Source organism: Crinia signifera, chromosome 5 (genome assembly GCF_055691185.1).
Source record: "Crinia signifera chromosome 5, ASM5569118v1, whole genome shotgun sequence".
In the NCBI taxonomy this organism is placed as follows: domain Eukaryota; kingdom Metazoa; phylum Chordata; class Amphibia; order Anura; family Myobatrachidae; genus Crinia; species Crinia signifera.
Genome location: NC_139221.1, coordinates 239810377 through 239826560, shown reverse-complemented (window position 1 = coordinate 239826560; position 16184 = coordinate 239810377). Strand labels below are relative to the sequence as shown.

The window sequence follows — 16184 nt, the reverse complement described above, 5'->3', positions numbered from 1 at the left end:
TTAAAACACTCCTTTATACATAGGCCGGGTTTGTCGGGGCAAGTGTCACACTGGAAAATAGTTTGCTTTCTTATTCCCTTTTTATAGCAAACTTTGCACCTTTTTTGTGTCCTGCCCTTTTTTCCAGTGGAGGGGATTTCATCAGGAAAATGCTGCCCTGGTACAATACGGGGGCCAGTACTAGAAGTACTGGGGCCCTCTGCCTGCTGGTTCCCAAATATTAGGCCCTTTATGACTTCCTCTTGAAAGTGCATAAATGTCCCCCTCTGGCCGGTAGAACGGAATAGCACGTAAGCGTTATACAGTGCCATCTGGATGATATACACGGCCACCTTCTTGTACCAGATTTTTGTTTTCCGCAGGGCACTGTACGGCTTCAGTACCTGATCTGAAAGATCCACTCCGCCCATGTACCTATTGTAATCCAGGATACAATTAGGTTTTGAGGTGTGGGTACTGGTACCTCGTACAGGGACGGAGGTGGTACTGTCTCCGTGAATTGTTGTCAGTATAAGGACATCCCTCTTGTCCTTATATTTGACCAACAACATATTTTCGTTGCATATTCCCCTGCTTTCACCCCTTCTCATTACTTGGGCAATGTGCGTTTTTGGGAGGCCTCTTTGGTTCTTGCGCACAGTACCGCAAGCTGCTGTACCTCTTGAACCAAGGGCCTTAAACAGGGGGATGCTGGTGTAAAAGTTATCCACATAGAGGTGATAACCTTTATCCAGGAAGGGGTGCACTAAATCCCAGACAATTTTCCCACTAACACCTACGAGGGAGGGGGGGCATTCTGGCGGTTCAATTCTTGAATCCTTCCCTTCATAAACCCTAAACCTGTGGGTGTACCCTGAGGTGCTTTCACACAGTTTATACATTTTTATGCCATACCTTGCCCTCTTACTGGGAAGGTACTGGCGGAATTTAACCCTTCCTTTAAAATGTATAAGGGACTCGTCGATACAAATAAATTTTTCAGGGATGTACACCTCTTCAAATTTGGCACTGAAATGATCAATGACCGGCCTGACTTTGAATAGCCGGTCAAAGGTGGGATCATCTCTGGGTGGGCACTGTGCATTATCGGTGTAATGTATAAATTTAAGAATTGTCTCAAATCGAGTCCGGGTCATGGCCATACGGTAAAATGGAGTACTGTACAGAACATCTGTACTCCAATATTGCCTAATTTCTGGCTTTTTTACTATGCCCATATGAAACACCAGACCCCAAAACGTCATCATCTCTACTGCATCTACAGGGGTCCACCTAGCAAATGATGACGTGGGGTTTTGAGCAATAAACTGCTGGGCATATAAATTAGTTTGGTCCACCATTAAATTTATAAAATCATCAGAGAAAAATAATTTGAAAAAGTCAATTTCTCTGAGACCTGTGGAATCAAATTGGATTCCTGGCATGGCCAAAAACTCAGGAACCTGGGGCTCAAAATTGTCTGGTGGTGGGGTCCATACGAGATCAATTATTGGGGGGGGGGTCTCAGCTGCTCTACGGGGGCGTCTTTGAGGGGGTCCCTCATCACCAGAGGAGGAAGAGGAGCTTAAGGCGAATCCTTCAAATTCCCCGCTTGCATCACTGGCTGTGTCAGAGTCAGAAGCAAGCATGGCATATGCCTCCTCCACTGAATACATTCTCCTGGATGACTGGGAGGACATTTGGGAGGACATTTGGGAGGACATTTGGGATGCCATTTTTATTTTTGTGTTACTGGTAGTGAAATGTTTCAACACGTGTATAGTGTAGGGGGGGGTACAAACTTTATTTCAATCCGGGGGGTATGTAGTGTGTAGTGTGTATGTGGTGCAGAAAAAAAAAAATACTTTATACCAATAAAAAAAAAAAAATGAAGGGGTTAAAAATAAAAAATTTAAGGGGTTAAAAAAAAAAAAAAAGGTCCTGCGCCAAAAATTGAGCACAGATGTTGGTCAGTAACGTCTGTCACTGAACAGCGCTCAAAGGCAACAGGAATTTGATCAAAAAAAAAAATAAATCGATCAACCCTGTGCCGAAAAAGATGATCAGTGATGTACGTCACTGATCAGCGCACAGCGGCCACAGGACACCCACAAAATCACAGTGTGTGTAAAAAAAAAATTAAAAAAATACCCCACAGCACACACACAAAAAAAAAAGGTGATCAGTGATGCGACACTGATTACCAGTGAGGTGCAGCAGGTGCACAACCTTTGGTGCAACTGACAGGTATATATATAAAAAAAAAAAAACCTCTGTACCCCCAAAAAAGTTGCTGATCACCTCAGATATAGTGATCAGCACAAAAGGCGGGGGCAGCAGACACAAAATTTAGCACTCTCTATCACTCTCTGTCACTATCTCTCTCTATCTCTCTATCTCTCACTATCTATCACTCTATGACACTGCAGCAGCAGCACTGACAGGTATATCTATATATAAAAAAAAACCTGCGCCCCCAAAAAGTTGCTGATCAGTTAATTTATACTGATCAGCACAAAAGGAGGGGGCAGCAGTCAGTTATATAAAAAATATATAGCACAATCTGTCACTATCTCTCTCTATCTCTCTCTCTCTATCTCTCTCTATCTCTCTATAACTATCACACTGCAGCAGCACAAAATATAGCACTCTGTCACTAGGCCTCTCTATCTATCTCTCTCTCTCTATCTCTCTCTCTCTATCTATAACTATATCACACTGCAGCAGCACAAAATATAGCACTCTCTGACACTATCTCTCTCTCTATCTCTCTCTCTCTATCTCTCTATAACTATCACACTGCAGCAGCACAAAATATAGCACTCTGTCACTAGGCCTCTCTATCTATCTCTCTCTCTCTATCTCTCTCTCTCTATCTATAACTATATCACACTGCAGCAGCACAAAATATAGCACTCTCTGACACTATCTCTCTCTCTATCTCTCTCTATCTCTCTATCTCTCTCTATCTCTCTCTATCTCTCTCTCTATCTAGCTAGTACACTGCAGCAGCACAATTTCACAGGAAGGCACAAGTAGCAACAGGATCCAGGAAGCAGTGATGAAGCAGCGATCAGGTAAGTATGGAGCAAGTATGGAGCAAGGTTCTGGTCAGTATGGCGGCAGGGGGGTACGGTGACCGCACTGCACGCTATTCCAGACCGGAATGGCGTCTGCAGTGCAGTCACCGTTAGTTTAAATCCCCCTCCTTGGCTGTGATTGGTCCGTCGGTCCGACGGACCAATCACGGCCTTTGGGGGCGGGCGGGGTGAGGTGGGGTGACACCAGTGTCACCCTTACACCCCGCGGTGATTGGTGCTGTACTTTACAGCACCAATCACCTCTGATCCCGTGTCACCGGCGAACGTTATTCGCCGGTGACACAGGAAAACGCTGTAATTGGCTGTTCACACTGAACAGCCAATCACAGCGATCGCCGACGGGGGGGGCGGCATCGCAGCCCCCCCTGGGCATGCACGGACATGTCTGCTGTCAGGGACAGCAGACATGTTGAAACTGTCACCGCGTCTATAGACGCGGTGACAGTTTAAATCCATGACGTACATTTACGCCATGTGTCGGGAAGTGCTTCCCGACCATGACGTAAATGTACGTCAAATGTCGGGAAGGGGTTAAGCCCGGAACGCACGCCGGGATCGCAGCATGTATGGGCAGCTTACGACTGGCTTGTAGGAGGGGGAATAGAGAGGGAGAGGAACAGTCACACTGATTCAAATTCCTAAAGTGCCTGCTCCCAGTGACTACCAATCTATACATACTGTCAGTATCACTCCCTGTAGATGGAGGAGAAAGACAATAACGATGTTTCCTTTTACAGTGTGGTTGCGATCGCACAGATAGAGGCATAGGGGGATCACGTGAGTAAACACACGAACCACTATGCATTCAATGTAATGGGGACGGGGTGGGTGCGCATGTATGTGGCATGGAGATATGCAGGAAGAATGTAGCAGGAAACCTCTGTATCTGTTCTATGTAACACCTGGGTGAGGATTAAAAGCATTTACGTGGATGAACTTGCAACTACAAAACAGGCTCCAATGACAGTATGCCAGGTGGAGGAACAGGGAAATGACTGGCCATTTACAGAGCAGGATCACTATTTCTTTTCTATACACTGGCACAAGAAGCATCCTCTACACAAGTGGGTTCCAACCTTGGTCCTCATGTACCCCAACAGTTCACTTTTTCCAGGTCTCCACAAAGGAACAAAGTAAAATAAATAGCTCCACCTGTGGATCTTTTAAAATGTGTCAATGAATAATGAGTGCACCTGCCGGAAGAGCAGGAAAACATGGACTGTTGGGGGTACTTGAGGATCGAGGTTGGGAACCACTACTCTACACCTATATTATTGCACGGCTGTTTGAACAGCACCACACTTACTTTGCTGGATGATGCTGGCTTTGATGCCGATTTCTTTGCAGGATTATATTCTCCTTCATTTTCTGAGTCAGATGTTTTTCGTTTCTTTCCTCTTCCTTTTGCTTTCAATACAAAGAGAATGCATGTGAAAGCCTTGCTGTACAATATGGAATACATTACTGCCCTCTAGTGGTGAAAGGTTCATTTGCAAGCTACAAGTCAAAATGTACATCTTACCTTGGTTTTTGTTTTTATTATATTAAGGAACATTTTAAAATTAGTACAAGAAATCATAACTTGAATACTTTTGATTAAATAACAGCAGTACTGCTCTGGTATATGCCCTATATGAGTCCTTCCATGCACCAAGTAGTATTTGGGGCAGTGCAGATGGCATAATGGTCAGCATTACTGCCTAACAGCGCTGATGTCCTGGGTGTGATCGAACCATGGCCCTTACTCCCCGTACTTGCGTGGGTTTACTCCGGGTACTCCGGTCTCCTCCCACATTCCAAAAATATACTGGTAGCTTAATTGGTTCCTAACAAAAATTAACCCAAGAATGTCTGTGTGTGCGTGCACATCTGGTAGGGAATACAGATTGTAAGCTCCACTGGGGCAGGGACTGACAGTGAATGTCCAAATATTATCTGTAAAGCACTGCGGAATATGTGTGCACTATAAATAAATCCATTTCTCTTTAAATTAATGTTGCTAAAATTTTCTATACAGTATATTAGGTGCTATGGATGAGTGCTTATCCCATAAGAAGAATGTACTTTACTTTACCTTTGGGCGTTGTCGATTTCTTTGGGGATCCAAACTCCAAGTCAGAGTCTGAATGAACCAACACATCCGACTTCTTTGGCTTCGGCGTCCGTCTTTGTTTCGGGGTACCATCTGAAGGGGTTTTTGCTGCATTTGAAAATGAAATGGCAACAAAATGAAATCATTGGGATACTAACTGCAGAATACATTTTTCCCATCATTTATTTTACTGAACATATAATAAAAAGACCATTTATTTTGTTTATGGATCTGTGGATATAGCTAAACCCATACATAGGGAGCGGCTTAAACAGCACATTAAAAAAATAACAGACAAAAAGACAAAACAACAAAAGAGGTGGTAATAACCAATATAGTCAAATCTATTGAAAAATGCAGTGGTTCTCAAACTCGATCCTGAGGACCCCACACAGGTCATGTTTTCCAGCTCACTCGGCAGGTGCACAGGTGTATTCATTACTCAAAGACCCATTAGAAAAGTTCCGCAGGTGGAGCTAATTATTTGACTTGATTTTGTGAGGAGACCTGCAAAACATGCGCTGTGTGGGGTCCCAAGGACCAAGTTTGAAAACATGTGATCTTATTAAATACTTTTTGAACTTACATTGAAATGTGCGTAAAATATGAATATTCATAATCTTCCTTTACAATTGCTCGGCCATGCCCAGCTATAACTTGGGTTACAACTAAGAGAGGGAAAACCAAGGGGAACTTTTCCAATTTCCGAATGCAACAGGCTCACTTTACCTTTCTTAGTAGATGCTTTGCTGGCTGGCTTTTCTTTAGACTTGTATGTGAACGAAGATAAGAGCGGAGAAGATTCATCATCACTGATATATTTCGGTGCATCATCTAATATAATAAACAATGCAGGATATAAAAATGAGGCAGGAGGGAAACTGTTTCACAAACCAGATGTTACTGACACAGGGAGCATAGAACAGGGTGGTGGAGGTTTGCAGGTGCACTGTATAACCATGACAGAGGAAGGTCACATTTCTTTGTAACATTTCTGCACTCTGTATTCTCATCCCTGCAGCATCTGAGTTATCCTGGCTAGTGCGTCCATTTCTGACCTGCTACTTTCCCCATCAATTCCTCATAAGACCACAGACGGGAGGAGCCATGCATCAGCTACAGATATGGCAATTGCAGGTGTGAATCAAGGCAGTAAATTCGTTTTTTTTAGGAAGTGGCCAAGAGGCCGGTTATGGAAAATTTGGCAACATTTACAATAAAAAATGTTATTAGTGTATTCGTTAGATAAATATAGGATAACTTTACCTTTCTTGGTAGATGATTTGCTGGCTGGTTTTTCTTTAGACTTGTACGTGAAAGGCGAGGATAAAAGCGGGGAAGAACTATCATCGTCACTGTTGTATATTGGTGTCTCTTCTAACCAAAAAAATGCATGATATCAAAAGACGGCGCAGGGATATTTAGGATTCTTAAATAAGGACTAAGAACTATGACATAGGTAGCAGACAAACACGGAGATAACGGAGGTACACCAAACACAAGGCTTTCACACATGAATTAACAATGCTGGAATGTCCTGATTGGCTATAGTTCTGGCAGGCATAGCAGTAAGAGGAGACCTCAGTAACTCAGAAAGAGGGGTGGTCTGTTAGGACACTATCAGTAGCTTTTCAGTGACCAAATCTATTAATGGTTCGTGACCAGCTGGGTTTAGGGTGATGGCTGCATCACAGAACTACAGCTGTAGCAGGCATACTTTTCCAGGTTTGTGAAATCAGTGGGGTGCATTTTCCTAGCATGGCTTGGGTACAGTCACTCCCCTAGAAAGCATAGCCAATGTTTGAGCGGTCCTCATTACCCAATGTTGCAGAAATCTTTGCAGATGGTGATATAAAATAAACCCTCCATATGCGTTGAGCATGCAGGGTTAGCCAAGAGTTTGAGGGTAGGACAATATTCTCCAGCACAGACAGCAGCTGAGGAGTTCTAGACTGGTGTTATTCCGGATATTGGGAAACAGGATACCACAGCACATACAGGCTGTGTGCAATGACAAAACTCCTATGCAGCCTCCACTTGTTCACTACTTGTATATATTTCTTTAGGTCAGTGGTTCTCAAACTGTGGGTCCCGACCTTCTCAGCATGGGGTTGCGACTTCATGTTGCTGACCATCAGGCTGATAACTTTTCTAATCCCAGTCAGTGATTCAAAGGGGGAAATTTAGTCATGTGTAATCTACTTCACATGTGATGTTGCTATGGGCAACCAATCAGATCCTGCCTACTATCTTCTAGAGGGTGCTAAATAAATAAGTAGATTCTGATTGGTTGCGCATAGCAATATCACATGTGAAGTAGAATACACATCTTAGTAAATTTCCCCCAAAGGGTCTGAAAAATCTGTTGAATTGTCAGTTATTTTAGACTCCTCCCATCATTTTGTGCCACCATGTATGTGCCATCTGCCGACTACACATGTGATATGATGACCTTCTGCAGGACCTTGCTGGGGTCCTGTAATTATTTTTATTGTCTGATGGGATCCCAGAGCAAAATAGTTTGAGGACCCCTGCTTTAGATTTAACAGTTAAATACAAAAAAACAAAAATATAACGATCCCCCATTGTACAGGCTCAGCTTACCTTTCTTAGTAGCAGCTTTGCTGGCTGGTTTTTCTTTAGACTTGTAGCTGAACGTTGAAGAGAAGAGGGAAGATTCATCGTCGTCACTGGTGTATTTTGGTGCATCTTCTGTGTAAAAAAAAAAAAAGACCATTCCATGAAACACTCAATGGCCACCATAACTAATGTGCTAACTCCCCAGTTAGAGACAGGAAAAACCTCTGGGACGTACACAGCAATATTTCCCACATCCTGTCCTCACACTGCCCAACCGCTCACGTTTATTCAGGATTTCTTTACTCGCACACTGATGACTTGGCTGGGTCATTAATTGTCTTGTTTCCACAGGACAGAAATCCCCAATCATGGGATGCTGGGGGGGGGGGGGGGGGGGGGAGGACCTGGGATACAGTGATGGTTACATATTGTGACCTCTCAACCCCACTGGTACTGAAGAGACCTCCCCACAAGTGACCGAAAAATATAAAATCAACACAGATAGGGATTCTGCACAGCTAAATAAAAAGGTAGTAGTTCCATTATGTATTTTTTAAAACACCATAGAGCAGCTTTAAAAATGGGACAGACCCAATCATGATACTAACAGTGCAGAGTGGAAACAGTTAGTAAATAACCGCTCCGATTCTTCTGCCAGAGAATAAGCAAAAATCCACATGAAGAAGGTAACGTCTTGGTGTGAGGGGAGGTCACCCTGTTAATGTTAACTGGGACCAAAGCCCAGACAGAAGGAGGGTCATAGACCCCTATCTTGGGGTTTCTTTTGCTTGTCCCTAGTCAGCGTATTAGGCTGGGAAACCATTTGTTGGCATTGATCAGGAAATACCAGCATGCAGCCAAGTGAATATTTCAGACACAGAACACTGCCCTCTGCAGCACGGTTACCCCTCCTGGTCTTAATAGGACATATCACATACTATGTCGTACATAGGTTAGCCACTGGTCAATTTTAAAATAAAATACATTTTAAAACCAACCACCATCAAGTCTTACCTTTCTTCGTAGATGCTTTGCTGGCGGGTTTTTCTTTAGACTTGTAGGTGAGCGTTGAGGATAAGAGGGGGGAAGTTTCATCATCATCACTGTTGTATATTGCTGCATCTGGAAATACAATAAAAAGCTCAGCTCACGCAGCAGCGACTGACTGGCAAACTAGACATGTCTGGTACTGAGCAGCCCAATTATTTTTCTTCCTTTTTCACAGAAAAGACAAGTCACATTTGTGAGAACCATTTATAACCGGGCTGCTTTGGAAAGCTGAACTCTTGAGCTCACAAACCACTACAACACCCATCGAGGTTAGTATAAAAGGTCAGCTTTAGTAGTAATAAGAAGCAAAAATCACCTTCCACATTACCTTTCTTAGATACTTTACTGGGCGCCTTTTCTTTAGATTTGTAGCTGAACCCTGATGTGTAGAGAGGGGAGGGCTCATCGTCTTCACTGTTATATTTTGCAGTATCGTCTATAAAAAATAAATATAAGAGAGAACTAGTTTGATACACCTTGTTTGTAATTATCCATTTATAAAGTGATCCTCACAACCAGGTATATTATACTGCACTAAAATCTGTTCCTTCTATTATATAATCACCTCCTTGTAACCCCACTCATATACAGATGCACCCTCATATCTTTGCTGCAGTCATGCCCAACAGCGGCTTTTGGCATGCCATGTCACGTGAGAATCTTCTCGCATCTGGCGTTTAGCCGAATATGTGTCTTAGACACAACGCAACGCGGAGGCACGAAGAGACTGCCGATTAATGGGATATACAGTATGACACTTCTAGATCTGTGCGCAAAGTGCTACAATGTAGCTTAATTCTCAGTACATGTTCTGTTCTGTATACAGGCTCAGTCACACAACATACAAGTGTAATAGCAAATTAGTCAGCAGAGTCTCCTTGTGCAACCTTGTCGCAAGATGTATTTCAAGGGAAAAGAAAGATGTCTGACATTAGAAGAGTCTCATGGGATCTGGCGACTCACTTGCGCCAGACATCTTGTGCTACATGGGGTATTGTTACTAGATGTAATAGGACACATCTATATATATGCCTTTTGCCAGTGTTCTAAGATGGCAGTATAAAGAGGGAGCACTGTATTGTAGCCAGGGTTAACTGGTTTACTCTATAAGACCATCAGAAACCTCATTTACCATCATCAACTTTTTCAGAGAACGAGGTGGAGGAAAATATGTCATCAACATCCTTCTTCTTTTGAGTCTCTGATGACTTTCTGTAGGTTGGAGAGATCACGCATTAGCAATAAATCCAATATATCAATATAAGTAATAATTTACTATGGCGCCAATAAGGGAAAGCGTACTCCGTGGATGCTGTTGATTTGAAAGGCGAGAAATCGTATTCATCCTTCTCCGGACTGTCCGAGTGGGCATCGTCATTCTGATTATTGGAAACAGAACACGACCTTGGCTTCAAGTCATCAAAGTTGTTATTACTAATAATTTGGTCATCGTCGTCATCATCATCTGCATCTTCTTCTTCAGAAAAGTCAAAAGTATACTTGGGTCTTTCAGCTGTGGTAAAGAGGGAACCATTAGGACTTACAGTAGGTATAGATACACAATGTGATCTAGTGTTCAGATTTATAGATTTCACATTGTTTAATCGAAATAGATGATAAACTTCAGGATTTAGCATTCAAATCAGTCACGATATCAATGCTATCAATGTACACAATGGGCCTGATTAGACAAATCACATACAAGTGGATTCTAAAACAGTACTACACACACACACACACACACACACCCTATTGATCTAGGCCGGCATACCTAACATAAGAGCTAAATATGTTCCAGAGGATGCAACTTAAATTCTAGGTGGACGGTACAGTAGATGAGGTTGTTTGCCACATTACGCCATTGCAGAGTAGAAGCGATTTGATGGCAGGAGGATTGCCACTGCGTGATATAAGCCACATCTTATAATAAGTTGCTGACAATTTATAAAGCATGGTATTAGGGTTTTTATGATCTAAAACTTTATTTGGGGTGTCGACAGTCAAAAAGTTGACATGGGGTTTTTCACTGTTTTTTTTACCCGAATGTCGACACAGTCAGCATGGATACAGGTTAAAGTGCACCGCATCCGTCGCCATGTCTCGGTGCCTCGCTACACTCGGCACACTATTTTATTCTCCCGCAACGCCCTAGTGGATGGTAGGGCATGAAATACTGCCTGTCGGCACAGGTCAACTCGAAAACCAGTGAAAAACCCCACGTCGACCTTTTGATTGTCAACCTAATGACCCTGTCAACCTAGACACACATCGACCTAAATGCATGTCGCCCTAATGACTGTCTAACAACTTACACTGGGGTCAATACCAGTTTCAGCATGTGAATTGGAGGCCTCTTGCAACACAGTGAAACAAGGCTGTAGCGTCAATGTGTCTCTATTACGCCTTACCGGCAGCTCTCCTCAATAGGTTATCCCGAGGTATAACCACAGGTTCCACTACTTCTGCCTCTTCTATATCACTGTCTGACTTGGATTCATCTTCTGACCAAGGGTTCCTCTTCTTTCCTTTTTTGATCGAGGACTTTGGAGTCAGAGAGTTCTTTTTGGCTCGAGGGCCTAAGCAAATCAATAATAAAAAAAATAAAAAAATTTAAGCAGAGGCAAATATATATACATATGGAACAAACGACAACACAAATTGTGTAATTACATAGTTATAATCTAAAATAATATATATTTAATCATTATGCATAATTAGAAAATGGTTTTTACACCTAATATTTATTTGAACAAATTTTTTGAATTGTGTGAATGGCTATCAAACGAACATAATGAATTGTAAATAATTTACTAATGAACAACAGTATTTAAGGCCCCATTAATACAGTGATAAAAGCTAAAATGTTCCTCATACCGGGTTCTCTTTCTTTCCGCTCCCGCTTCGGTTTTACAGGTTTCACTGGAGTGGTTGTCTGAGAGTCTTCACCACCTCCGTCTACCGGAGTTGAGCTAAACTCATCATCAAATTCCAGTTTCAGTGCTAAAGAATCAATTTCACCCTTCACATAAGAACAAACAAGGGGGATTAAACATCATTAAAAACAGACAATTTCGAGACAGAGGGGTAGATTTATCATTGGGCTGGCTGTGTGACCCGCATCGCCTATATGTGAAACTCGAAAAAGCAAGTGTTAACTCACCTTCATGGCAAACTCCACTCTCCCTCTACCAGCTTGTAACCGGCACATGCGGAATCTTTTCCCAGTGGCTTTTTCCAAGTTCCATAGCAGTTTTCATTAAAAACTAAGGTTCTTAGAAAAAGCGGATAAGCGCTTAGCAATGGCCGCTTTTGAAAGAGTTTGAATAAAGTTGGTCAATACCACCGACCAGGACATCTACATGGTATCTTAAACATAGAATGACAGCACATAGCACCCATGGCATGTAGTAACAAATGAGGGGACAACAGTACCCACATGTTACCACTCTCCCATAACAACTACCCAAGAATCCTAACCCCACAACTAGATAGAAACAATGTATGTGTTGGAGAATGGCTGCACCCTCCATAAGGTGAGAATACTAGATAAGCCAAGTCGTTATCTGCCGTTAAGAGTTGCTGATTGGCAAGGACAGAACATTCTACTTGGATTCTGTGTGCAGTGATCCAAGTGTTCGATAACAAGTCAGCCTCACCTTCTTTTTCTTGAGCAGCTTTTTGCTGACGTCGGCTTTCATTGCGCTAATCTGGGGTTCTATCCTCCTGCCATACATTGAAGGCAGGGTCTCTTCCAGCTGGAGCTTCTTCATTTTTGGTTTGCCAACTTTCCCTTTTATGGGTTTCCCTGCAAAACCAGCTAACACGTCCTCTCTCTCCTGAGCCTCCACTTTCTAAAGCAAAGAAGTGAAATGACAAGAAAGAGTCAACAGCATATTCACAAAGAGACATTCTGCATTCAATAGGCTCATTACCAAATTTGCATATCTATTCAATTAGTCCTCACTATAAAATACTTTAATTGTACAGAGAAATGAACTGGTCAGCTTGACAGTACAGTATTATTGAGCTCTTTAGAAGTACATTTCAGTGCAACTATGTAGCTGGTCCATTGTATACAATAGCCACTTGTCCAGATAATAATTAGGACCCCGTGACCTTCAATTATTGTACTGTATGACACCCCGGTTAATTATGGCAGATTGAATCTCATTTCCTTTTTTGGACAGTGTTGCAGAATAGAATTGCCCTCTCAGAAGAATAATCATCGAAATAGGTTTTTTTAAGAATCCCCACATTTGTGAATTTATGTAAATAGAAGTTACAGCTTTTCTTGGATGCAAGTCTTTTTCCAAGCATCCTGCAATAGGGCCGTTTAAACCAGGGGAGTAGAGACAGGGGTTTTACGGGACATGAAGACACGGTCATAGTACAGTAAGGGGGTGTTTTCAAGGTGGTGACTAAGATGGTCGCCAAAGAGTGAATTTTATCATGAATTTCCTTATGTAACACCATTAATGTAAATTATGATGCAGCTAAATTCAAAGCAAAATGACAGTGTACCATATATTAATTTCACAAAAGTTATGTTTATGCACTTTTTTTTGGGAATGGGGAAAGGCTACCCTTGTGTTAAATGTAAATAAAGCACGCATACCCGCATGAATCCAAAACTGGGCACGACTGTTTGTTGCAGTGAAAGCCGTGCACCCATTTAACTATCCCCCTAAGTAAAACAGGACACCGTAGTCTGGCGATTACAGGTTACTCCGGTATCACATTTGTTTCTTTGTAGGAGATACTAGTGCTCTGTTATAAGATCTCTTGCTTACTAGCAATAGCAACGTTCTAGTAAATAGTCTTCAGTCCTATATGAAAGAAAAATCTCACCAGTGTTTGGATCAATAAATTTAACTCCAAGAGGAATATTCACTAGGTTCCAGAAAGTGGTAACTCCAATGCTATAAAAGTTGTTTTTGGAATAGAGTTTTATATCTTAGATTTAGTGATTGCTTATACTAAAAATAAAAATAGCATTGCTTTATGAAACACTTCATACTTAATCACAAAAGAAAGTTTTGGAACCTACCTCAAGTTCTTCAACAAAAGCTGCCAAGTCTTCCTTCCAGAGGTCGGATGGAGATTTTCTCTTTAGGTCATTCAGCTCCTTCCCCTAGAACACAAGTAAAATGAGTAACTCATTAGTACATACATCTACTGCAGACAACTTACAATCGGGATACTTTTTCTTAAGGCTGCTAACACAAGACTTACCAATGAGGTGCAGGCCTGCATATAGTCACTGGCTAGCTAGGAGCAGTTATCAGACTATGCAGTGTGTATAATAGCTGTAATCTTATGGACACAAAATTGTGAATATATACACACATATATACATACACACATTATATATCTATATACATAAATACATACATACTAGTAAGCCCGCTTGCAAAGCAAAAGTCAAAACTGTTGACACACTGCTGACTTTTTTGTTCATTGCACTTATGATTTGAATACACTTTTGCCACTTTTTTTTTTTTTACAGTGCCGCCTCCTGCCCTCATTTCCCTGCGGACTACACCCCTCTAATTCAGCACAAGTAAACCAGATATATATATATATATATATATATATATATATATATATATAGATATATAACATTTGTTTTTGAAGCAGGCACTCACCATAGGCAATTTTGAGCAAGTTGGATCAAATTTTATTTCAAGACATCAAAAAAGTTTGGTCGACGTTTCGATCCTCAACAGGGATCTTTGTCAAGACAGAGGTAGGTCACATCTCAGGACAGGCAGCACCAGGCAGTGTACAAATGCAGTCTCCCATTCAGCTATTTATGGTAGCACTAAGTAAGTGATAGACACACCTACTTCCTGTGGACTCAACTACCAGGAAGTGTTTTAAGAACTATGTAATATAGGGCCAATAAATGTAATATAGAATGCCACAATATAAGATAAGGTAGCGTCTTAATGTGAATAATGCGCAGCACCAAAAAAGAAGTTAACAGGTCCCAGGTTTAAGCGCTAAGGAGAACGAGTTCCGTCTAACCGGAAGTGACATGCGTTCCACCGCCGTGGAACGCATGACTAACCGGAAGTAGCCGGGATTGGCCGCTCAATCGCGCCAAAACCCGCAGCCGGATATCTCAAGCAGTGACAGGAGACGGAAATCAAGTGCGCTCCAGCCATTGGAGCGCACAATTAAACGGAAGTATTGGGCTTGCGTGTCAGACAACTGAAGCGCACGCCACGTGGTAGGAAGTCTAAATAAGAAGCAGGGATAGTAGCTTGCGCTCCAACTAAGTGGAACGCAAACCGGAAGTAAGACTAAATAGTCAGCGCATTAAATCTAAGGACCATAGGTGCAAATACATTTTTTATACTGATAACGTGCCACCATATAATGCCGAACTGGAGAGATTGCCTGATACTTCACATCATAAATGACAACAATAAAAACTCATTTTTTTTCAAAATTTGCAGATAAAAAATGTACAGGAAAATTAAATAATGTACATTACATGAAAATAATATTTAAAAAATAATAAACATAAACATAAAAAAACAAGACAAAAAATTGAAGATATTAGCAGCATTGATAACTTCAATTAAATTCCCTAGAGAAACACATTGTATGAAATATATTCATTTAAGCCCCTAGGGGCTACTGTTCCAAGGTCATAAATCCAGCGTGCTTCGCGCTGATGAAGTCTTTTCACCCGATCTCCTCCTCGCAAAGGAGGGGGTATGTGGTCAATTAACATGCATCTCAGACTAGCAACAGAATGACCCAACTGTTGAAAATGCTTGGCCACCGGTTTGTCGGACACCTTATTTTCAAGTGCCTGCCGTATCGACAGGCGATGGTTCGCCATCCGCTCCCTAAAACATCGTGTGGTGAGTCCCACATAGTAGAGTCCGCAGGGGCATATCAAGATATAAATCACAAATGATGTTGTGCACGATAATCGGTGCTGAATCTTGATTTTTTTTCCCCATATGTGGGTGGGGGAATGTCTGTCCAGCAAGCATGGATCGACAGGTGGTGCAGTCGATACACCGAACACACCCCAACCGTTGTGTTGGTAACCAAGAGGTGTTGTTACCACTAGGCTGTGATGTAGGTCGCATGAGCATCTGCTTGATATTTGGTCCACGACGGTAGGAGAGCATAGGGGCTTTTTTGCTCACATGAGACATCTTAGTGTCTGTGGCCACAATTGGCCAATGCTTTTTGATTGCTCTACCCATCTCGTCGGATGCCGTGTTGTAAATTGATGTGAAGATCATGCGATTCTGTTCAAGTTTACGTGGTGTTGCCAACTGCTCTTGCTGGTGCCTATTGAGTGCCTTGCGAAGACAACGCTCGATGGTTCTTTTGTGATAACCCCTTTCGATAAAGCG

At 42.1% G+C, this 16184-nt stretch overlaps 1 protein-coding gene across 1 annotated transcript in view; it reads right to left on the bottom strand.

The window, feature by feature from the left end:
- The window catches only part of TOP2B (DNA topoisomerase II beta), an 81246-nt gene that overhangs the window by 7969 nt on the left and 57093 nt on the right, over positions 1–16184 (bottom strand). Inside the window, exons 27-39 of the mRNA XM_083188717.1 lie at positions 13850–13933; positions 12459–12653; positions 11677–11821; positions 11211–11378; positions 10105–10315; positions 9935–10014; positions 9131–9238; positions 8767–8874; positions 7777–7884; positions 6439–6549; positions 5902–6006; positions 5155–5280; positions 4387–4487 (exon numbers count right to left, since the gene is read on the bottom strand). Of these exons, the coding sequence (XP_083044843.1) occupies positions 4387–4487; positions 5155–5280; positions 5902–6006; positions 6439–6549; positions 7777–7884; positions 8767–8874; positions 9131–9238; positions 9935–10014; positions 10105–10315; positions 11211–11378; positions 11677–11821; positions 12459–12653; positions 13850–13933 (1650 nt within the window). The remainder of the gene's footprint in view (positions 1–4386; positions 4488–5154; positions 5281–5901; positions 6007–6438; positions 6550–7776; positions 7885–8766; positions 8875–9130; positions 9239–9934; positions 10015–10104; positions 10316–11210; positions 11379–11676; positions 11822–12458; positions 12654–13849; positions 13934–16184) is intronic.